The 25512-nt window shown below is 39.7% G+C and overlaps 1 protein-coding gene across 3 annotated transcripts in view; it reads right to left on the bottom strand.

Moving 5' to 3' along the window:
• Window positions 1–25512, bottom strand: part of ERC2 (ELKS/RAB6-interacting/CAST family member 2) — a 1112164-nt gene that overhangs the window by 425027 nt on the left and 661625 nt on the right. For all 3 annotated transcript variants that reach the window (XM_075938889.1, XM_075938890.1, XM_075938891.1), the window contains one exon: window positions 13254–13414. In XM_075938889.1, coding sequence (XP_075795004.1) covers window positions 13254–13414 — 161 coding nt within the window. The remainder of the gene's footprint in view (window positions 1–13253; window positions 13415–25512) is intronic.

Here is a 25512-nt window from a genome sequence, read left to right as displayed (position 1 = left end):
CTGCTCGAATAACGCAAGTTTGCAAATTCAATCCCAAAACTTCTGGATTTGCATGTCTCACATAGGAGACTATAAGAAATAGAACAGTAAATAACGAAAGCAACACAGTGGGGGAAAGGGGAAATTAAAGAACAAGCAGAGTGATAATCCCAAATTGGACAAAAACATATAAAACAGATTCCCACTTGGATAAAATATTGTTTTTTACACTTAATAAGTCATGATAATGGTTTTAAATTACAGGAGAAAGGTTCGCGGACTTGAATACCTATAAACTCAAAACACTGTTTATTCAGTTCTTAAAACCTAAAACTGTGTGAGTTTTGCCAATCCTCTAAATATTTTAGCCCCTATGGCAGGCATTTGATTCAGTCCTCACTCTTGCAATGTGTACTTTAAAACTATCATTTTGCTACTTGTATCATCATGCAGACTCTCTTATTCCCTATAGGTCAATAGTACAAGCAAAAGGGCATTCAGAGTTATGGTCTTTAACCTTTCCAGCATGCATTTGTTGACTTCATGTAACAGGTTCTTGAAAAGAGATTTGAAAAAATCATCAGGTTATTAACTAAGTGCAGTCAGCTTAGCCCATAGGGGTTAGTGTGGGAGAGAGCTTTACACTGCCAATTATGGAGAGAAAATAAATATTTTAGGAGCATAAAAATTGATTAAAAAATAAAGGTAAAAAAGACAAAGGGAATGTCATTGGAGGCTCTGGAGGAGTAGTAGGGAGATTTTATACTGGAGTCTGTAACATAAAATCCCATGAAGAATTCTGAGGTTGGGAGTGATTTGTTCTCATTTCAGAATAAACATAAAACAAGCTGCCACATGATGGATAAACTGCAGTTTCTACTGTTTGGATGCACTGAAGCTATGAAGAAGAGAATTACAGGGCAGGTTTTTTGGTTATAGGGTTTGGGGTTTTTTTTACACTTTTACCGACAAGGAAATAGAGAAGGAATAAAAAAAAACTAAATAAAAAAAATCTAGAGAGATGATCACAGGAGGGTGGAAAAGAAATGATAGGGGTGATAAAAGCCGATGCAGCTGCTGCATCCTCTTCCTTCCCAGATTCTACAGAGGCATTACCCCTAAACCCACCACAATTCTTTGTGGAATTTCCAACAGAAAAAATCACTTAAGCATGAAACTGCTCCATTTTCAAGATCCACACCTTCTACTCTCCTAGACTGACTGAGATAGGCTATAATAGACCAGCTAGAGAAACAATGACAAACTGATTGCTAACAAAAATATGCTGGAAGGGGGTAAGAATGCAGAAAATAAGATGCAGCCCTTCAATACACATTCCCTTCCTGGCTTGCATATGCTTTGCAAATACACACAGATCACTAATTTATCTATCAATTGCAAGATCATTCCCACAATGGAAGAGAAATTCTTCCGAATGGAAGGGATGATACCTCTGGAATCTTGCAAGTTAAAACGTGCTGTTTTCCATGTGACATACTGTATGCAAGGGAAGATGATGATGTAAACCAAGATAAATTTAATCTTATTACAACTACAGCCCTGTGTCTTGCAATGTGAAAAAATGAGCAATACAGTACAGCATAAAAAATAATTTTCCAGCACCTGTTTGGAGAAGGATCTTCTCCCCTAGAATCTAAGCTTGTGTATTTCATAGTTAGAGGGCTGATATTTGACCACTCTCCCAATTATGAAGTGTCCAGATTCAGAAGTTGCTACTGTACTTTTTCTAGTTGTCTGGGTCTGATTGGTTGAATTCCATCTAGGAGAAAATAATTAGAGTCTATCCTTTATATTTGCATACTGTGTGTATCTGAATCATTGTCAGTTTGTTATGTGAGGGCAATGTCATTAATGAAAAAGGCACTACAGCCACTCCCTAGTGAAAAGGAAAACACTTTCTAGGTCTGTACACTTCAAGCTCTTCCTAAGTGAAAAGTCTGCTATGGTGCTCAGCTGCTGCAAAGGGAATACAAGATGTATGAGAGGCTCCTTGCACCTTTTATGCCCTGGAAATACGCAGGCAAAGACCGGGCATAGCATTACCTCCTTTTTCATATTCTGAAGATTGCTTGAATTGGTCTAATTACATTCCAATCCCAAGTTCTGTCATGTTATGAAACCAAATTTTGACTATAACCTATTGAACAAATGAAAGGAGGTGGTACACTTTCTTCCTTTTGTGAATTAATAACCAAATATCACAGATTTTGTAAAAAATGTCATCGGGAAACCAAAGTAGTTCAGTCTGAAAGCATGATTGCTGGGCTCTCATCTAAACAGACACATGGTGATAGTCATGTATCTTTAAATGACTGAGGTGATTTACCAAGTAAATAGTTCACTCACACTATTCTCACAGAGAGAAGCACTTTATTGCCCTGTGCCCCTTTAGAGTTTTTCTTTTTTAAATATCTTTTCATTTTGGTCAAGCAAACTTCTGTTCCAGAGAACAAAGCCTTCATTTGGATTCTCTAATCTTTATGGTACTAGCAAGGTGGTGTCAAAAAAGTTAGTCAAGGCATGCTGAGCTACAGGTCTGTGGGGCAAAAAGCAGTCACAAGAGACTTTCCACCCACCTTAGAAGGAGACCATATTACTATTCTAACTACTTCCTATGGAAGTCACAGTTGTATCAACATCCTGCTGTTTTGTTTGTATTTAACTTGGGATATGACTCTCTATACTCTCAGCATGAATCCAACAATTAAATGGAAACAGTCCACAGGTTACAAAAAACATCCTACTTTTCAAAAGGTTTGTGTGTGTGTGTGTGTGTGTGTGTGTGTACACACCTTTTCTTCACATGCATTAGGAAAGTATCTAATATATATTTAAATCAACTGCTTAAATAGCTTTCATAATAGGGAAAAGATTAAAACAATCTTTTCCAATATATAGGTTGACATTTATTGTGCTTCATGTTAGGACTGAGCAAATTATTTAGAGAAAATTGTTAATATGCATCTTATTTTCAGAACAGTAGACTAGAAAAAAATCCAATCCTGGTAACTTTGTGTAGATAGAGTTGATCCAAATAATAATCACATAATGTCATAGATCCAGTGCTATTTATTCTATAATTATTGAAAAGGCGTTGCTTGTTAGAACAACTGTCTTGAAACTAATTCAGTGATGCACCAATATTTTTACAGGAACATCCAGGTACTACTAGTATTACCTCTGTTTCTGGATAGGAACTGGATTATCCACTTGTTTTCTTCCTTGAACAAGAAGTATTGTAAACTATAATGAATGAATGGAGGCAGCATCATTTCCCAAACACATCTATATTAACAGGACATTATTAGTTTATATTTTGTGAGTTTTAAAAAGTAAGGTAAAAGTACTTTCAGGGAATAGACCTACTCCCAGGTCACTCTGACAATTTTCCTATTTTGCTAAAGTGCTTTTCTTTCCCCTGTTGAGCATGAATTACTCACACAAACAACAGGGAAAACTAAATAACTGGCTGACTACACAAAGTGACTTAAACTGAAAAGATAAGGAAGGACAGAGAACTTCCCAATATGTCCTTCCTCAGTTCACTCCCTCAAAGAGCTTCCTAAGAGTTTATGTTGCTTCCTTTCTTCCTATATCTTCACCATCGATAACACTCTAGAAACACATCCTTCTCCTCACCAAATTACTCAGATTAGACTGTCCCTCCCCTCCTTCAGCTCCTGGATCCATCCAAGATCTCCCAACAATAAAAAAACAGAAACAACAAAAGCCATTTCCTTTGGAAGAGCATGCAAGGCAAGAGAGGGGAGCAATTTCAGAGACCAGCCTCCTGCCTGAGACTGGCCTCTAGTGGCAATTTTAGCAGCCTTTTCCTTGCTTTGCAGTTTAGCTGAATCTTTGATGGGGAGGAAAAGTGTTCAGCTCTCTTGCAATACACAGCAGCCTCAGATTTTCTTTCTCTCATTCCCTGCTTCTTCATTCTCTCTTCTCCCCTCCCCTACTTTTCCTTTCAGATGGAGCTGAATGTTTGGTAGAGGGGAAAAAAAAAAACATGGGAGCGTTCCACTTTTCCCTGAAAAACTGCAAATATGATGATACACAGGTTCTGCCAAAAGCACAAAGAAAATACACTAAAAAACAAATACATGTATTTTTTTAGTCTCTTTCAGTTATAACAACCACAACTGTTCCTGTTATAAATGAAGTGATTTTTAAGTTGGTGGTATCACTACATTGGAGAATCTTATGAAAAAATAACAGATGTTATGGATACCTCTACACTGCAGTTGGAAGTTGCTTCTGAGTGCAGGCAGAAAGACACAATGAGCTCTGCTCAAGATAACACATTCAAAATCTCAGAGGGGTAGCCGTGTTAGTCTGTAACTTAAAAAACGAGTAGTCCTGTAGCACCTTAGAGACTAACAAATTATATATACCTATAGCATCAAGCGTTTTTATAGGCAAAACCCACTTCCTCAAATGAGCAGAGGAAGCTAGCTCAACACATTGCCCCTGTCACCCTGGTCAAACTGCTACTCTTTGCATGATAGCTCAAACAGACCTAGTGTGTGTCTGTCTCCCTGTGCTAAGAGGCATATTCCCAGCTGCAATGTGATGGTATGAACTATAAGAGACGGGGAAATTATCCAACTTTCCTTTGTTGGCAGGAATTTTGTCTGGAGTTTGCTCAGAGTCCCCTTTAATTTGTCACTTAACTGACTAGATGCTTAAAGGAAAACATTCAGTGCATAATATTAATGTCTCAAAAATATGGATGCACTGATTTTCAAGTCAAAACAATGAAATTCAGTTTCTGTCTAATGTATGTAACTGATCCTGTGAAAAATTATTACCAAGTGTACTTTTTTCCCACCCTCATCTTCACAGACTTGATGAGAACCACAAAGAGTTAGTTCCTGAGGCCACATCTATATTTACCGCACCAGAGATCACTCTTCTGGTGTTCGATTTAGCAGGTATGGTGATGACCCACTAAAGCAAATGCTGAGGGTACCCCAATTGACACCAGAACTCCTTGATTCATAAGAAGTTGATGGGAGTGTTTGCTCTTGTCGACCTCCTGCTCTGGAGATGGAGCCAACCTCTGCTTAAGGAAATCCAACTTCAGCTATGTTATTTACGTAGCTAGAGTTGTGTACCTTAAACTGGTCTTCCGGGTGTGTTATAGACCTGGCCTGAGATCCCAGTTTTAGACCCTTAATTCTGCAGAATGCAAATTTGTGGATTTTGTTTTAAGGAAAAATATCAGTCAGTTTAGCAGTTAAGGAATTTTGTGCTTGGTGATAGGGAGCACCTGGACATCATGGTGGGTTCCCCCTTGAGTGAACTTGTAGGTGTGTAGGCAGCTGGCATCAGTGACTTCTCTCGTCTAGAAGGGGAAAATGGTGCTATGAAGTGCATCAAGTTCTTGGCTGCCTCAAAGGCCTCTGGTATCGATGGGGGTGCCAGCAGATTCAGGGAGCATTGTGGATGTGGACTTGACCTCCCTTCATGGGTAGGAGTCAAGTCAGGCCTAATTGTGGAGTTTGAGTAATGGTTCTCTCATGGTTGTATATCCCTCAATTTAGAGGAAGTCCATCCCTCTGACTTCTTCTCTTCTGAGGCACCAGTATTGGCACCTCTCAGCTGTTCCCCTTGCTGATCTGTGATGGTGCCTGGAGAAGTCCTTTTTTGGTACCAACAAGGATGGTGCCAGAGTGCTTCGCATCAAGGAGGAGGTGTTTGGTGCAGGGTCTCCCAGTGCTGGGTCAGATTGTGAGTGAAAAGCCTCTTTCATAAGGAGAACCTTCAGCTGCTGCTCTCTGTCCTTTGGAGTCCAAGGGGGAACTCTTGGCAGATGTGGCAATGGTCTCTTTTGTGACTCTCACCCAGGCACCATAGAAGGGGAAGTGAGGGTCACTTTTAGACTTGTGCTTCATACAAACCTCTTTTAAACCCTGGAGACTAAGGCATGCCATGGATCCATGGGTATTAAGAAGGGGGGGGGCAAAGTACTACAACTAGAATTATAACTATGTACACTAACTATCTATAACTACAAAAAAACAGAACTATATACTAATACAAGGAGGAAAAGATGCACTTGCAAAGGTAAAAGCTATGGGATATTCCAGTCTACTGTCACTGTCACTAAAAAGAAATTGAGGAGGTTCAGGTCAGCAGAGCACTATATTAGGCACCACGGAAGTGCAACTCCAGGGGGTGCTCAGACTGACTCTATGGGCACTTTTATGAGAAAATCTTCTGGTCACCATGTATGTGTGGTGAAATACACATGGACAAGGACTCTAAGAACAGTGTGTTTAGTTTTGGCGTATTAATTAGAAAGAGTTCAAAGAAGAGCACAACAATAATTAAAAGATTAGAAAATATGCCATATACAGGCAGTCCCCGGGTTACGTACAAGATAGGGACTGTAGGTTTGTTCTTAAGTTGAATTTGTATGTAAGTCGCAACTGGCGTCCAGCTTCAGCCGCTGTTGAAACTGACCAGCAGCAGCTGAATTAGACACGCCTGGGGCAGAGCAGCTGGGGTGCTGCTGGGTTGGTCCAGGAGCGCTGCACCTCGGTGCTGTGGGACCACCCCAGCAGCCCCCCAGCTGCTCTCCCCCAGGTGTTGGAGAGAAAAGCCTGGTCTGCTAGGGGGGCGAACTAACTGCGCCCCCCCCCCCAGCAGACCAGGGAGATGCGGGCAGCGGGACTGCTGAGATGCGCCGCGGTCCCGCCGCCCGCGTCCTCCGCAGCTTTGCTCCGCGTCTCCCTAGTCTGCTGGCCCCCCTCCCAGCAGACCAGGGAGATGCTGTATGGCTTTTGTCGCCGAGGAGGACGCGGGCGGTGGGACCGCTGAGACGCGCCGCGGTCCCGCCGCCCGCGTCCTCCGCGGCTTTGCTCCGTGTCTCCCTAGTCTGCTGGGGACCCCCCTCCCAGCAGACCAGGGAGACGCAGAGCAGCTTTTCTCGCCGCAGAGGATGTGGGCAGCAGGACCGCGGCGTGTCTCGGCGGTCCCACTGCCTGCATCCTCCGCGGCGAGAAAAGCCCCGTTCATATGTAGGGATCCGACATAAGTTGGATCCACGTAACCTGGAGACTGCCTCTAGTTGTAAACTTCAGGTGTTTAATCTATTTACTAATACTGAGAATGGTAAGGGGTAATTTGATTACAGCCATAAGTACCTTCCTAGGGAATAATTATTTAATAATGGCCCTTCAATCTAAGAGAGAAAGGTATAATGTGATCCAATGATTGGAAGTTGAAGTTAGACAAATTCAGAATGGAAATAAGGTGTACATTTTTAACAGTGAGAGTAATTAACCATTGGAACAACATACCAAGAGTCATGGTGTTTTCTATCATGGACAATCAAGACTGGATGTTTTTCTAAAACATTTGTTCTAGGGGTTATTTTGTAGACGTTCTATGGTCTGTTTAATACAGGAGGTAAGATTTGATGGTCAGAATGATTCCTTCTGGCCTAAAAATCTATGAAGATGGAATCAAACTTAATATATGGAAATATACCTCTCTCATAGAACTGGAAGGGTCCTTGAAGGTCACTGAGTCAAATCCCCTGCATTCTCAACAGGACCAAGTATCATCCCTGACAGATTTGCACCAGATCCCTGAATGACCTCCCCTCAAGGATTGAGCTCACAACCCTGAGTTTAACAGACCAATGCTCAAACCACTGAGCTATTCCAAGACAGGTCTTAGTGAATTTCCACAAGATTTTTAGTTTTCTACCATATTATCATATAAGGAAAGAATCAACCCTACTACCTATTTTTAAATATCAGGGTGTAATTTCAAGACAATTTAAGCATATTAAGAGATATTAAACAATTTCTGAAATCTATATTAACTTAACATTATGCAATACAGAAAATTTTAAAAAACTGTATATTTTATGTAATAATTAGTTCAGTAATTTTATTATACTTAGAAGGCATTGGTTATAAACCATGCAGTGATCATTGGGGTAAATAGGCAAAATGATGGATCTGAACATATAATATACTCCGCTGACAACATATATGCATTAATGCCATTAATGCACATATGAATTATGTGTGTACATTAAGAAAATCATATGGACCATAAACATATTTTCTTCAGATATTATATAACTTTTCATTAATAACATGTGACTCTTGGTCCAAATATCTGATGAAGTGGGTATTACCCATGAAAATGTATGCCCTAATAAATCTGTTAATCTCCAAACCCTGGTCTACACTAGGGAGTTATTTCAAAATAACCTCCCTTATTTTGAAATAATAAGCTGAGCATCCACGCTACCAAGCCTGTTATTTCAAAATAAAAGTATGATTATTCAAAATCTGTGCTCCTGCTTTCCTGATGGAATAAGCTTATTTCTAAATAATTATTTCAGGAGTTATTAATGTGAAATCAGTTATTTCAAAATAATTTCCTAGTGCAGACATGCCCCTAGGTACCACAGGACTCCACGTTTTCTTCAGTATTGTGGCATTATTAAAAATAGAAATTTAATCTTTTCATGTTAACCTCCAATGCAGAATACAAGGAGATGTGTATCTCATTCCATTGAACTGAATCGTCTTTGAAGGGTACTCATCTAATGAGTGGTGAGCTCATTAAGCCAAATTAAGCTATTTTGATATCAGCTACACAACTGACGTAGCTGAAGTTGTGTATTTTAATTCAAATTTTGCCCTGCTGTGTAGATGTGCCCTCAGAGTCCAGATCAAAAAGCCCATATACATAATGCACTAGATTAAGTTGCTACCTTGTTTAATTCTAAAGTTCTTTAAATAGCTTAGTGTCCATGGAGACTTGTAATAACAACTGAAGAATTAGTCTAAAACTGACAACTGATTATATCCAGCAAATTAAGATAGATCTTGGCAATATCAATCAGATGGGTTTAGAATGGAGAGCTATGTTTGGAACGTTAACATTATATAAAGCATAGGAAATCATCATGAAAGTTCTTAAGTATACAACTCATGCCTATCTGACCATAAGCCAGCAGTCATAAATTGTATCCACTTGGCATTAAATAATAAAATGATAAATACCAGTTATGGAGCTATAATCTGGTCTTCTGCTTAAATTAATACATTATCAGAGAAAAAGCAGATGAATAAACACAATGTTGATCTATTACTGCTATGCAGACCTGTCATTATTCTGTCTTCAGTCATATAGATCGAATTTTATTTACAGTTTGATTATTGGAATATAATGTATATTAATAAAAATAAAAATAATTAAATGCCATGCAATTTTTAAATGCTCTTTCATTATGGTTTTTTTCAGTAAGCAAGTATATACTATCAAACTCCTTTGATACATTTGTGAATTATTCTTATTAGCCTATTTAGAAAGTATATTATATAATGTCCTGCAGATTTTATTAAATCTAAATATTTTCACATATAAAGATGTAAATTCACATTATAAAGCATACTTCTTATATGTTCAGAAACAACATATAGCATTAATAAAGCTATTTTCATCAATAAAACTCAAAGCATGATTTTTTACCTATATAATTTTTTATGTTTTCTAAACTGTATTAAGGCAAAGTTACAATCATTTTATTTTTAAATTGCATTAATGCAATATTAAGATTGTGGTAACAAGCACTGAAAAAGTAACAAAATTAAGAAGTTCAAGTGCAGGTCTCCATTAAAAAGTGTGCTTGGAAAAATGGCACTGTTAAGTTTCATATTAATGTGATCCTGGATTCTGATAGTCATGATAAATTCTTTAAATTTCACACATCCTCACAAGTTATAAGGTTATATTGACCAAGTCACAGATACACATGCATAGCCCTATTGTGTTAAAATGATATTATCAGATAATCTCATTCAAATTGAATAATATATAAATGCACAGGTAATCAGAAATTCATTTCAGAGTAAGACTGAAATCACACTTAAGGATTTTCCCTAATGTTAATTCAGTCTCATATCACATTTCACATAACAGTATTTTATGGTATACTATAAAACAGTAATACATTAACATCTGTTTTATTTACTAAGGAAAGTAATCCCAATCCTATTCCCACCTAAATCATTAGCAATATTCACATAGTTTTCAGTAGGACTAGATCTCTGTGTTAGGCTTAGGGATGTCCCACATGTCTAGAAAGAAGAGACTTCCAAAAAGGTACATGTTTAAACTCCAAACAACTCTCTGGAGTTTATATATATATATATATATAAAAACCTGATGGAATTATACCTGCTTAAAACCAGAAGTAATAAAGTAGTGAATGTGGGACTTTCACTTAATTACCCTGGCCTGCAAATTCCAAGCAGCAAGAGAAGAAGATGGTTAGGAAACCTTCTGCTGTCTATGAAATATTCTTTATTTATGTATAAGTCAGTTTTCTTGATTTAGATGTTTGGGTTTATTTTTAATATGGAAAACATCTTTTTGGAAAAATCATGGTTTATATTTTAAGAATAAAAATCGATTGAAATAAACTGTATGTACCAAATTGCTTTTCTTAAAGACAGAAGCACCAGTTAAGGGTAGGACAAATATACATACATGCATTCACAACTCTATAAACCAATAAATTAAAAGGCAACAATATAAAAAATATTGAAGCTGGCTGTTAAAAGTAATTATTAAAACTTAAAGAACAAACAACACTGGCAACTGTATAAATTCAGAAAAAAACTAAAAACAGTATCTTATCCATCTTGTTGTCATCACAGCATTAATGACTCAGAGCCATTAACTGTCTATTGCCTACTTTTATGTCCCATCCTATCCTTTGACTCCTTTCTATCCCTGGGATAAGAAAACAGAGTCTTCTACTGTCTATTAGGTCCTTTATCCATAAATAAGGCACTACCAAATTCACGGTCCAATCTGGTCAACTTCATGGTCATAGTATTTTAAAAATTATAAATTTCATTATTTCATGTACTTAAATCTGAAATTTCATGATGTTGTAATTGTAGGGGTTCTGATTCATAAAGGAGATATGGTGTACAATGGTTACAAGGTTATTGTGGGGGGAGGAAGGGGAAGGTTTGCAGTACTGCTACTGTTACTTCTGTGCTGCTGCTGGTGGCAACACTAACTTCAGAACTAAACAGCTGTAGAGAGGTGGCAGCTGTCTGGGTGCTCAACTCTGAAGTCAGAACCGCTCCCAGCAGCAACACCTAAGTAAGGGTAGCATGGCATGGTATGCCACCCAGCTCTAATGTCAGCACAGAAGTAAGGGTAGCAATACCATGACCCCCCTCAATAACCTTGTGATGCCCCTTGCAACTCCATTTTGGGTCAGGACTCCCCATTTGAGAAATGCTGCTCCTCCACATCTGCATAGTATAGGGGGAAGCAAACAGAAGACCAGATTTCATAGGGGAAGAGGACCAGATCTCATAGCCCATGACACATTTTTCATGGCCATAAATTTGGTAGGAGCCTATCCATAAAGCTAGGAAATCCATTTCTGTCCAAAGTGAATTCAAACTCTACATAAGGTTTACCAACTAGGAATCTCAAGCAAATGATGCATTCCAAAACATGTGTCTCCAATATTCATGAGACTGTTCAGCCACCCAAATATCCCACAGCAACAACCAGAACTTGCCTTATGATGTTTTCTTAAGTTTTGCCTAACAACTGATATTTGTGGTCAGTCATACCAAAAATGTATCCTTTCCATTAAGGAGAGACATTACCACTGTACATAATGCAATCGACTACAGCAAATAGCATTATACTGTCAAGACAGAGAAACATTGGCACTGAGCCAATGAATGAGCAGCTAACTATATTTATCCATATAAAAGAAAGCTATAAGAAAACAGCAAAGAAAACAAAAACTGCTTATTATTTCATTTAGTTCCCTGTTTGCTCACCAGGGGCACATGTACACAGCAGGGCTAAATCCAAAATAAGCTACACAACTTGAGCTGCGTCAATTGTATAGCTTAAGTTGAAGAAGCTTATTTCGGCTCTTGACTCTGTCTACCTATAGGAAGTCCGAGAAAGAGAACTCTTCCTCCGACTTCCCTTAATCCTCATAAAATGAGGGTTACAGGAGTCAGAGTAAGAAGTCCTCCAGCTGGCGTTATTTCGACATTATGTTGAAATAACTGCTTCTGTGCAGACACAGACTATGTTATTTCAGAATAACGTTAGTTATTCCAAAATAATGCTGCTGTGTAGACGTACCCTAAAACAATAGTGTAATCAACAAAGTACAATGTACATTACCACTTTTCACTACAGACCATAGATGAAAATGCCAATAGATTTCATTGGTATGATTGCACCCAGATATTTATAACCAACCCACGTATCATATTATAGCCATTGTTCAGTTTGATGTAAAAAGAATTATACTGTATGTATACATGTGTATGTTTTCTATACTGTATTTAGAGCAGAAGTATTAAATCATTTTTATCAGATGGACTTACCTTTATTAATAACTGTATGGACACTTGCCCTGTACAGTCAGAGAACTAATGAAAGCTGAAAATTAGCAATAGCCTATTTTTTTATTTTATTTTAAATTGTACAAAACATTTTGTGTTCTTTGAATTTTTGGTATGTAATGTTCACAATATAGTTACCAGACTGGCCAAGTCATAATAAGGACATTCTTCTCTAGCAAGATGCTAGTTTGAAAGAAAATGCCACAGCCTTAATGCATTATAATTACACATATTTCTCTTTATTGTGGGGATGAAGTTAAATTTAAATTATAGGCCTTGGTACCATTTTTAGTTTCTTAAGACTATATGGAAATAGTGTTGTAAGCTGCTATTTTGTGCCAATTCAACTTAATAAGCTTCAGAACATCTATATAAAATTGATCTTCTCTTTCCCTCATTTGATACTTAAACAGGAAATCCAACATGAAGCTTTTCTCAGGATTCTTACTGAAAGACATGACCACATCCTAGTTTTAGCATAGTTCATTGGACAAATTTGCTGTGTGCCAAAGGTGAACCCTTTTCACGTTAGAATAAGGCAGAACATTATGGAAATTTAAAACACTGATCTTGAAGTGATAACAAAGCACTTTTTCAAGATTTCTACCTGTATCTGTTATTGATTTGCCAATAAATATTACCTTCATAATCCAAGGATATTTTATTGCATGTCTTCATTTTAGAGGGAACCTAACCAACACACATTTCCTAGAGGTCCGAAGTTTCAAACTGTTTAAATCAGAATACAGTACATATAGAAAAGAAAAAACCTGAAATTTCAATGCATTAAGTATTATTAGGAGTAAATGCACTTACTTCATTTCTAATATTTCTTCAAGCTGTTTTCTCCGCTCTATTCTGAGGTTAGCCAGATGTGCTTCTTTCTCAGCCAGAGACTGCTGTGTTGAGGCAAGACGGGCTTTGGTAGCATCCAATTCTTGTCTGGTCTTTTCGAGTGCATTCATCAATTCTTCTAACTAAAAACCATAGATTGTTTAAGTTCCATATTTTTCATTCAAATAATATTTTATAAACACAGAAAAATCATAGTAGGGTTGAATATAAGTGGAAGCATTGTTCAAATCCATTCCTATTTTTTACTGGTTAAAAAGCAACAGTTCTTAAACATCAGGAAATGATCAAGTTTCCAAGAATCGATTGAGTCACCAATAACATTTATACAAACCATCAAACTAATGTACATTACCAAGAGCCCTTCAAACTGTGTCATTGCCATAAATACTTCCTGCACCACTTAGTCTATGGAACTCATTATGGACCTGTGTTACTAATTCTATAGTGGTTCTAACAAGCACTTCCATCATACACTGATCTTGACACCACAACAACTTTCACCAAAAATAGCTCCTTTCCAACTTGTATTTTATATGATACTAATGAGAACCTCTGAGAAGTGTAGGGAGCATGTGGAAGAGGGAAAGAGCTACAGGTCTTACATTTGAACATCTATTTAAATTCATGAAATGTATTCTCAGCCATCTTAACAATTTTAGGGGAGATTTTCCAATAAATATGAAACACATTCATGGGGAATTGCTTACTGCAGGGATTTGAAAAAATACTATTTTGCCATAAGAAAATAACAATTTTTTATAAGTGTAGGCTGTTTATACAGTGAAACCTTTGTTATCCTGCTCTCTGTTAACCAGAAAACTTTGTTAACCGGCATTGCCCCCGGCCACAATACTGTCACATCTTCGGCTGTGTCTAGACTACATGCCTCTGTCGTCAGAGGTATGTAAATTAGACACATAGGCAAAGTCAAATGAAGCCGCGATTTAAATGATCGCGGCTTCATTTAAATTTACATGGCTGCCACGCTGAGCCGACAAACAGCTGATCAGCTGTTTGTCCGCTCAGTGCGCTAGTCTGGACGCTCCCGTCGACATCAAAGCCCTTTGTCGACAGCCCCATTATTCCTCGTGGGATAAGGTTACCGGGGCTGCCGACAAAGGGCTTTGATGTCAACAGGGGAGTGTCCAGACTAGCGCGCTGAGTGGACAAACAGCTGATCAGCTGTTTGTCGGCTCAGCACAGCAGCCATGTAAATGTAAATGAAGCTGCGATCATTTAAATCGCAGTTTCATTTGACTTTGCCAAAACAACAAATCTACATGCCTCTGACAACAGAGGCATGTAGTTTAGACGTACCCTTCAGGCGCACAGGCCTGGCTTGGTTTAACAATTTTTTATTTAAGTAGTACTAATCATCTTTAACTCAAAATAGAAATGTGAGACCAACTGCCTCACACTACAAAACTACCAATATTAAAAACTTGAGTTTTACTATTATTGTCCATTAGTTTTTCCTAGGTTGATGGGACCTTCAGATAACTAGAATTTTTAGATAACTGGAACGCCCTAATCCTCGAGCGTGCCAGATAACACGGGTTTTACTGTAAAAGGGAAATATAATTATTTGAAGAATAAAATCAACCTCTGTGGAAGGAAAATATTACACCTGCCTGGCAACAACAGGACTGTTTTGTAGATAGATCAGTACATTTATAGAATTGTTAAGTCTATATAAGATGATAAAAGGTTACTACATGGTCACTACTAAAACACATTAACTCCAGCATGGTTTCCCCTTACTCTTGGCACAGAAGCTCAGTAAAGTTAATGAATAAAACTGGCGACTGCAGGCCAATGAGACTTGAGGTCATCCACAGGTTCCAATTTTGTATGTGCTGAGCAGAGAATCAGGCTTCTAGTACCTATAGGTAAGGACAATGGTCCTAACCAGTGTTCCTTGTGAGCTGAGTGCTTGGGTGGCCACCCAGGAGATATTGAAATGCTGCCCATCTGATTAGCAGAGCACCCACAGCTGTCCACAGCTGTCAGCACATCTTTCTACGAGTGGTGCACATCCATATATGCCTTAGTGCATATAAAAAATTATTCTGCACAGATCATAAATATTAGAGGGAGCATTGATCCTAACTTGGGGTTTTCTCTTTGAATGTTTTGTTAGAATAAAAACATTTTGTATTTGCAATATGCATTTCCAATAAACACATAAGGAATAAAATACTTGAAAAATAAGACTGGTCACTGCAGATTTTTTGTTATTCTTTTTTTTATTTCTGTCTACTTTTAATCTGCTAAAAATATAGAGCCACTGTAGTAATTGCCACATCACAAACTAAAGAGTATGGCATACTTTGGAGAATAATGAGAGCTTTTTCACTTGTTAAAGAATGTTATGTGAACAATAAGTGGCAGGGTATTTCCCAAAGATTCAGTGATTATGATATTTTTAGAAAAATTGTGATATGCTTCCTGTTTTGTTTTCTTTCCTACCCACTTCCCTCTCCAAAGAATTAAAATTCTATACATCAACCAACAGTGGGCAAAAATATTAGATACATTACATCTGACTAGACAAAAAGTGATAGGTGATAGAGCCAATTCACTGCTTTTCTTCATGTGCCACCATGTTGTTGATGCTACGGCAGTTTAGCAGGAATGTCGGCTTTTTGCTGCTGTACAGAAGCAGTTTGACTGAATTTAGCTGTGGTCATATAATCCGCCTGTCTACAGAGAAAACAAGATGTTTTCCCCACGTTCATTTTTAATTGCTGCTTGCCTCTATGTTGTTATCTAAATCCAACTACCATGCAATCAGCACATATAAATCACTTACTTTTTTTCAAGCTGAGCAAATATTGTTACTTGCCTCCCACATAACAGCTTCATGAAGCAGAAAGAACACTATTTTATGAATTGAACAATAGGAATCAGACTCAAACATTATTTGAACACATATAAATCACTTAACCCTTTACCATATCTACAGTGCAGTCATTCTCTATTGACATTCCATTGAGGTTAATGGAATATTAGAATGTGCCTGGTAGATTCAATACATAAGAAGGCATGTTCTACTAGGACATGCCTAGAATTCTCTGGCTATACCGTAAGGACAAGTGACACGTGATATGAATTTAAACAGGCTGCACATTTATTATTAGATGTCGGGGACTACCTGGCAGATAGAAGTGTACAGTGCAGGCAACTCTATGCTCATTCAGTCTTCTGAAAAGACTACACAACATTCCTCCTACTTAAGGTATAGTGTGGACATTAGCACAACAGTAATAAAGTGGTTAATATCTTTCAATATCTTTCCACCCTATCCCTCAAAAGGTAAAACTGGTGAAACACAGGGATGAATGAAACAACAAATAGAAACAATACTTATCCTGCAACCAATTCTCTACAGGAGCAGAGTTACATTGATGAAGAGCCACTAGCAGGGTAAGGACTTTACATATCTTCAAAATGTCTATTATTGCCCTTCCAGGTGATTACGTTCTAGAACAGTCATAGTTGGAAAAACACATATTGAAAAAGAGAAAATCTGTGATCCACAGAAAAAATGAACAAAAGGAAAACTAAGGATGAACCTTAGTAAGAAGGAGAGTCGGGGGGGGGGGGGGGGGGGGAGGGAGGATTACTTGAAATAATTTATAATATTTTGATCATGTTATGTCAATATGTTACCATAAAATATGAATAGGGTTTAAATTTGTACTTATTCATAAACAAAGACACATACCTCATCCCCAAAGAGCAACTATATATAAAAGTTAGCTTTCTATTTTTCATTTTAATGGGATTATTCCAAAATCTAATCTTTTAATTTTTCCAAGACCTGCATACAGTTTTAGCAACTCAATTCACTTAATTACATGGTGCTTATTATTAAAGCCCCAAATCTATTACTTATAGTCAGTTGCATCTACTAATAGTAACAGCTATAAAGATTCAGTCACACAAACTGATTCAAATGCACAGACCCTATTTCACAATAGTCTCATCAAAATCAATGGTACTCTGGAGATGTGGGCCTATATGCAGTATAAGACAGCGTCACATCTAAAGTTTTAAAATATATTTTTTCCTCCTCTAGCCAGATTTGTCCTAGAATATGTTCAGAGACACCACAACTCACATCATGTTTCCTATATGTAACCCTTCTGCCAGGACAATTTAATTGCAGCAAGGGCTGGGTTCAGTATCTAGGGGTCTCCATCTAGGGGTCTCCATCTAGGGGTCTCCTCCTAACAACATAATACAACGCCGGCTCGAGCCCCCACCCAGTGACCTGGGAAATCTTACACACACCCCTGGGTACCTCAAAGAGGCAATTCTTCCCCTCTCGCAAGCACAGAGCCTTGGTATAGCAGCAAATCTTTAATAACACAAGGTAACCGACATCAGCATTGAAGTGGGAAAACACCACAACTCAGATTCATAAACCAGACATGAGCAAAGACCCACCCCCCAGCCACAAATCACCCAAGGTCCCCAAAAGTCCAACACCCCAAAAGTCTCTTGAGGCCAGCAACCCCAAAATCACCCAAAGTCCCAAAGTCCGACACCCCAAAAGTCTCTGCCCCGGATCAGTGCTGCCTCAGAGTTCAAAAGTTCACCTGACAGGATTTTACCATCTCAACCTGGGTGCAATGGAGGGGGCAGGGGTTGATACACCTTACGCGGTCCACCGGCAGCTCCGCCTCTCCGTAGGTTTCTGCTGCTGCCATTGACGCAAATCACTCCACCACACTGAACCTGCTGTCCTGTGAGCCGCTCCAGTTGTTCCACAGAGCAGTGTCTGCTCCGCCAGCCTGCCTCGGTCCACACTCCCCAGCCACCAGCTGGTAGGTCCCGCAGCTGCTCCACCGGCTGCCTATCAGTTGTCCCCACCAGCCGCTCACCTGCGTCCACCAGTTGCCCCCACAAACTGCTCCGCTAGTTGTCCCATGATCTGCTCTGCTAGTAGCTCAGCAACAGTGATTTCAGCTCACAGTAGATTTCAGCTCTTCAGCAGTATGGCACCAAGCTCCCCTCAGTACACAGTGATTTCAGCTCTTCAGTAAGTTCAGTTCACAGTAGAAGAGCCTCAGTGCAGGTGCACCATTGGCCCACAGTGAAGCCAGCAAGAGGAGGAGGAGGAGGTGGTGGTGGTGGGGGGGGGGGGGTACAATCGGTGTGTTTTGGGCCCTCAGACAGGGCCCCCACCACCAGGTACAAAGACCTGTCCCCAGCCTCTCTCAGTCTGACTGGGTTTGGAACCCATGCCCCTTGTCTAGCGAGTTAGTCTGGTGTAGCTGAAACAAAATACAGGACTATGTAGCACTTTAAAGACTAACAAGATGGTTTATTAGGTGAGGAAGTGGGTCTGGCCCACGAAAGCTCATCACCTAATAAACCATCTTGTTAGTCTTTAAAGTGCTACATAGTCCTGTATTTTGTTTTAGTTTATGGCGAAACAGTTCCACTATTTGAGTCACATAATCAGGGTAACAACACTTTATTCCCTCTGCCTCAATAACAGAGAAACTTGAGATCCCACAATGGCCAAAGTGACCATTTGGTTGCTGAGAGCACATACTAGACAGGGTGGGCGTGCCTATGCAAATGAAGCAGCCCCTGAAGCCTTTTTGCATCACTTGCCACAGTTCACCCCCAGATGTCAGGGTAGGGCTTATCTTGACCCTGCTTACATGTAAATCAGGCCATTTGTGAATATTTTTAATGCACACAAAGCAAACATTATCAAAAGTCAGGTATATATGTAAAAATATCTACATATAGAAGTGAATAAACTTTAAAGTCAGAGAGAATACAATTTTAAATGTGAATAAAAACTGCTTAAGATCACAAATCATTAGCTTTTGTGAATTCAAAAGCTAGACATGCATTTATATTTTAATACAATATTTGCACATCAGTACCTATTTTACTTTTCTGCCAAAACTTAAATTCAGGATTCTATGGCTCCCAACTTACTTACCTCACAAATACCTAAAGCAACCACAGGATTTGATTAGTAGGCAGGTTGGTATCACAAAAGTGTAGGACTGGAAGGGACTTCCAGGGGTCTTCTAGTTCAGTCCTCTGAACTCAAGGTACGATTAAGTATTATTGTAGCTATCTTTGGCAGGTGGCTGTCTAACCTGGTCTTAAAACTCTAACAACGGAGATTTCACAACTTCCCTCAGCAAATTATTTCAGTGCTTAATTTCCCTGAGGAAGTTTTTGCTAATGTCCAACCTAAACCTCACTTGGTGCAGTTTAAACCCATTGCTTCTTGTCCTATCCTCACAAGCAAAGGACAACAATTTTTCCCTCCTCCTTATAACAACCATCTATGTCAGGGGTGGGCAAGAGAGCCTCTGTAGCCGACTTATCCAGCCTGCTGCCACTCTGCTGCTCTCCTGCCCCCAGGCCAATCAAGACCAGGGGACGGCGGAGTGCAAAAAGTCTCCTCCCCCCGCCAGGGACGCACGGCACCAGAGGGAACCACCAGCTTTTCAAAACAGCTGGTGATTCCCTCTAGGCACCACGTGCCCTCGGCAGGATAGAGGCAGGAGATGAGAGACTTTGCACACTCCCATGTTCTAAGGCCCTGATTGACCTGGGGGTGGGGAGTGTGTGAAATCTCCTCCCACCACCAGGGGTGCACAGCACCTAGATGGAACCACCCATGTGTTTTGAACAGTTGACTTTGAATGCTTTCCTGCCTCCAGGTACTGATTGACTTGGGGATGGGGGAGTGGCAGAGCGGACGCAGGTCAGTCAGTTGTGGAGGCGCTCTTGCCCACCCCTGACATAGATGGTTGCTACAAGAGGAGGGAAAAAATGGTTGTCTTTCACTTGTGAGAATAGGACAAGAACCAATGGGTTTAAATTGCAGCAAGAGGTTTAGGTTGGATATTAGGATAAATTTCCTGCTTTGAGTTCAGAGGACTGAACTAGAAGACCCTTGGAAGTCCCTTTCAGTCCTACACTTCTATGATACCAACAGCTGGCAGTTCTCTCTAAGTGCCAAGGGGCCAGGGGGCAAAGATTTCATGCACTCCCCCACCCCTAGGCCAATCAGGGTCTGTGGGCAGGTAAGCACAGGAAGTCTCCTGGCCCCGCCCCTTCCACCAAGACCCTACCCCTTTCTGGCAGTCCGGTACCACTTCACAAATTTGTGAAGTGACCCCCCCCTTCAAAATTATTGCCCACCTCCTGTGCCACCCACAGTATCAAAAGCTTTAGTGAAGTATAACGAGATCTGATTTTCAAAACACTGATTTTCAATGTTAGAAAATGTAAATGTGTGTGATTGCTAATGTGAGAATCTAGGCTATTGCTCCTATATGTATATCATATATATTAAGTATACACACTCATATTATATAATGATGTAAAGTATCAGACAACCATAACTACAGGCAGTGTTGCCAGCTACACCTGTCACACATTTTGTGATGAAGTTTCTACTTAAACTCAGTGGGTCCTGCACTTCCTGGTCGATTTGCTTGCTACACAGCAGCCCCCAATTTTAGGCACCATGCCTAGGGCTTTCATTTGCTGAATACTGAGCTCTTTTAATCATTGGCCAGCATGGCTTTGTCTATACTGCAAGTTTTTGTGGCAGAAACTATGCTAATGAGGGACTCACTAACATGAGTTGCGATGTCATTAGCATATTTTCTGCCAATTCTTTTTGCACAAAGGGTTTTTGCACAAAAAGAAGCAGTGAAGCAATGTAGCCGCTTCTGTTTTGCGCAAAAAACCCTTTTGCACAAGATCCTTATGATTCTCCCAAACTCCACTGCCTTGGGGTTGTTGCTGCTACCGGCAGGCTCAGCAGCTAGTCCAGGATGCTGGGCTTGGCTGCCTCAGGGCAGCTGCCACTGCCTGGCTCAGCTGCCCAAGGGCTGTTGCCAGGCTCTGCAACCCACAGATACTGCTTCTGCTTGGCGGCCCCAGGCACCACCAGGCTCCATGGCCAGCCACAGCACACGGCTCTGTGGCCAGCCCCAGGGCCACCATCAGGTTCTGCTGCACCCTGGCTGACACCACCGTTGGAATCAGCTGCCCCGCAACTGCTGCTGGGTACTTTAGCACTGCTGAGCTCAACTATGCCAGGGCACCGCCAGGCTCCACGGCCAGCCCCAGAATACAAGGCTTAGCTGCCTCAAGGCTGCCACCGCTGTACTCAGCTGCTCTAGATCACTGCTGGGTTCTGCAGCCAGCCCTGGCATGTGGCTCCACAGTGAGCCCCTGGGATCAGCTAGGATTCTAGCTCCATGGCCACTCCAACCACTGGGCTTCATGACACCAGCACTCTCTGGTCTAGGGGCTCATTGATCCAGAAAGTCCTGCACCAGAGAGGTTCAAGCTGATTTGACATTTGGTTTTAAGGCTGAATATTAACTTTCTGCATTTTGTCAAATATTCATTTCCTTTCTTTTTTCAATCCCTACTGAGAGGAAGGATAGGAACATTGAGGATTTTTTAATTCCTCCCCAAAAGAAGATACAAAAGTGACATCTGATTGCTTTACTCTGGTCCTCATGATGTAGAAGAAACACCAGCATTAGTACTATCCTGTACCTCACAGGAGTTCTTCAGTTTCTCTATTGTCCATGAAAGGCAGCTGATGGATCATCTTAATGTTCATCAAATAGTGCCTCACATCTCTACAAAGCATAAGAGAAACTTTGCACGGAAGGACATATTCAATAACTTCCTAACCTTATGAATTCAGTCTTTAGATTGGATCCATTTTCCTTCCATAGTGAAGTGTCTGTTCTCCTATAAGATCATGTATATATGTTAATAGGATACTCTGTGTACAAAAATTATAAAACATTTTTTTTCTCAAAGGCACTATTTCTCATCAGGAATCTAATTAAACATCCAGGCAGCATTGCAAAGTATTTTAATTATTTTCTGAAGGCAAGTAATGATAATCTTATTTTTCTAGTTACTCGTGTTGTGAGATTTTTCTACCTTTATATCTATTCTACCTCACATCTCTTCAGCACTACTGCCTTACAGCAACACCTATTGGAAAAGGTTGAAATTGTAACTTCCAGAAGCTCGCTAATGACTGCTGACTGGATGTTGTAATTACTAAGTAAAAGTTGTATTTGATCTCAACCATTGGAATAATTTATTTTGGGAATCTCATTGACCTTTGAGTTAAATCTTTTAAGATGAAACTCTGAACATCCTGAATCCATTACTAGCTCTTTCTTACATTTCTGGGAGGCCTAATTTAATCAGTTTTATTATAATAATATAATAAATGAGCTATTAAAACATGCATTTTTTTCAATGCATCATGTTAGGATCTCACTTTGACTTAATATGTTTATTCTCAATTCATGAACTGAAGTTCATTTCTGGATGGCAGGCACAAGAACAACGTAGTGTGCATGTAATTCTCATTTTTAGTTTTCAATATATTTTCAGCAATCCTCTCTCCCTCCCAAGTCCAATTAATAAAGTTTCACACCAAGATACAAAAAGAAAGAGAAGGGAATGTGCAAAAAATATACATCTGAGAAACCAGTTTCTGTTAAACTAAAGAGGGTTAAAGTTCAAATGAATGACAGTTTGTTAAAAATGCCCTTGGGCATTCTTAATTCCAGATTGGATTCGGCTCAATGCAACTCACGCTAACATAATACAGTTCCAGTTAGTGGGGAAAAGGAGAGGGAAATGGATTCACATGTTTTTATAGTTCAAGTATGACATATTTCTGCAAGATGATGAAGACCTGGCAATCTTCCAACAATCAGGACTAATATTATTAATATTATCTTTAAAATGTTGGCACTTCATTTTAACAACAATGCTAGTGATAAAAACATGAGTTTTTTATATCCCTTACAGATTTTTTTTCACATACCGTTTTGCACAGTGATCATATTAACTTAAAATTTAATACTTTGTTAGCATGTTTAGACCATTTATGAATTTTACATACCCAATATATGTTGCTATATTGTACTACTACTTATGTACAGTTATCTTAGTTACAACTGTTATCTAAATACAGTAATACTAGTGAATAATGAAAAGAGTTTATGAAGAAAGCTAAATAGAAACATATATTTTATTATACTTGTTCAACTAAGAAGCTACTGGTTTGAAGTTTCCTTCAAAAGTTATTTTTCTTCACATCAACTGTGAGCAATTCTCACTCTTTTGAGTTCAACCTATCCTGCATAGACTTCAGTAATCTGCAGTTCTATGCATACGGAATTGATAGGAGTTAAACAGCCCCTTCCAATGTAAAAATATGGGACTGGACAAAGGAAAAGATTCCATTAGATTCTCATCATGTGGCAACTACCACATTGTTCTATTTTTGGATTGGAAGGGGAAAGTTTGTCCCTCTGCAGAACTGGGGCCATAACAAATCACACAGATGGGGGAGCAATCAGAGGCCAGGGTTCTTGACAAAGAGAAGCCTCCCATCCCAAAAGGTATTACCCCTGGCCGTAGTTGTGCATACAGTTTCACTTAAATGGTGGGTTGTCTACCACACAAAGCAGATGCAGGAAAGATAAGGCAGATCCAGCCCTAAACTCTATAAGACCTAAAAAGGAACACTATACCACCCTTCAATTTTTCCCCATCAAACAAAGGTCTGTCTGCTCCTTGTTCACAGCCCATCTAGGTCCCACCACCTTCTTTGTGAAAGGTTCCCAAACCAAGGAGTATCATTCCCAAGGTTTTGGGAAGGAGGACTTGGGAGTCCACTCACTCTGGACCCCTGGGGCCTCCACTCCCAGAGGGAATAGAGCATCCCTGTTCTTCAGACCAGAGCAACTATCACCCAGCATAAAACAGGAGGTTTATTGAGCTCTGAATGTAGCGAAGGATCTTAGCCCTGTAGACCTGTCCTCCCTTAGCCCAGTATGTCTGAGTAACCCCTGCAGCCAGATGGACTCTGCCTGCTTTCTCACTGTCCAGTTCAGAAGTTCTCTGCTTCCAGCTGAGAGTCCCATATCCCCCTACTGCAGCCTCTCCCCTGTCCATTGTTTTCTATCCTCATAAAAACAGTCCCGCTAATATCTGAAAAATGGAAAAAGACAAGTGGATGATGAGAATCTAGAAATGTAATGCATAGGTAGTGGAATAGTTTGTGACCATGTGAATAATTTATCTCAAAAATTAAAAATAATGTACTTAGCTTCAAAGTTGGTAGTTAATATTCACTTTGCGTCATTTGATAATGGCATGACCAATGCAAAGGACTTGGAAATTACATCCCAGAAATATCAATCAAGGTATTGTACACATTTTGAGTAAACATATATACTATTTTGAGAGGAAGGCTGTGACTATGACTAGTGTCTTTGAGAAGACTTGAGGAGCTGTAGAAAGACCAAAGGGGAGGACCCTGTATTAGTAATGGTCTTGACCTATGACAAATCTGAGAAATCTTCCATGGGCTAGGTGGATGGTTACATGAAAATATGCAAGAACCAGTCCCCTTTGTCCAGTGCAGGTATGATAGTTGCTACGGTCACCATCTTGAATTTTGTGTTGTGGATGAACTTATTGAGTTTCCAGAGATCCAAGATTGGTCTCCATCCCCCTATTTTTTTGATTGTTAGAAAATAGTTGAGAGTAGAACCCTCTTCCTCGACATTCTGTGGGAACAGGTTCTATTGCCCCTAGGGTGAGTAACTTTTGCACCTATGTTCGTAATAGGAGTTCATGAAATGGGTCCCTAAAGAGGGACAGGGTAGAGGGTTGGGTAGGGAGCATGGATATGAAGGGGATTGTGTAATCCGATTTAATAATTTCCAGGACCCATTTGTCTACACTGATTTGGGCCCACTGTTGGTAGAAGGGTCTCAGGCGGTGATGGAAGGTAGCATTGGAATGCACTGGATCTGTGGGGTGGTTGCCCAGACCCCTGAACAAGACTTCAAATTTATTGTTTGTGAGAGGTCAATTGAGTGGTGGAGGACTGATTTTGCGGTGTCCTCCTCCTGTTAGGGCATTGCTTAGGTCCTTTGTCACATGTCTTCTGCTATTGTCTGTAATAGTTATAATTATAGTCCCTTGGCCTTTGGTAGAGGGTATACTTGTGTTTCTTATTAGGTGGAGTGTACATCCCCAGTGTGCAGAGTGTGGCACGAGAGTCCTTCATTCAGTGTAGGACTTCATCTGTCTTAGCGGCAAATAGCTGTTTTCTATCAAAGGGGAGATCCTCCACCTTCAATTGCAATTCTTTTGGGATCCC

Source organism: Pelodiscus sinensis, chromosome 11 (genome assembly GCF_049634645.1).
Source record: "Pelodiscus sinensis isolate JC-2024 chromosome 11, ASM4963464v1, whole genome shotgun sequence".
NCBI classification, from domain to species: Eukaryota; Metazoa; Chordata; order Testudines; family Trionychidae; genus Pelodiscus; species Pelodiscus sinensis.
The sequence above is the reverse complement of the archived record's forward strand: the minus strand, read 5'-3'. Positions and strand labels throughout refer to the sequence as shown.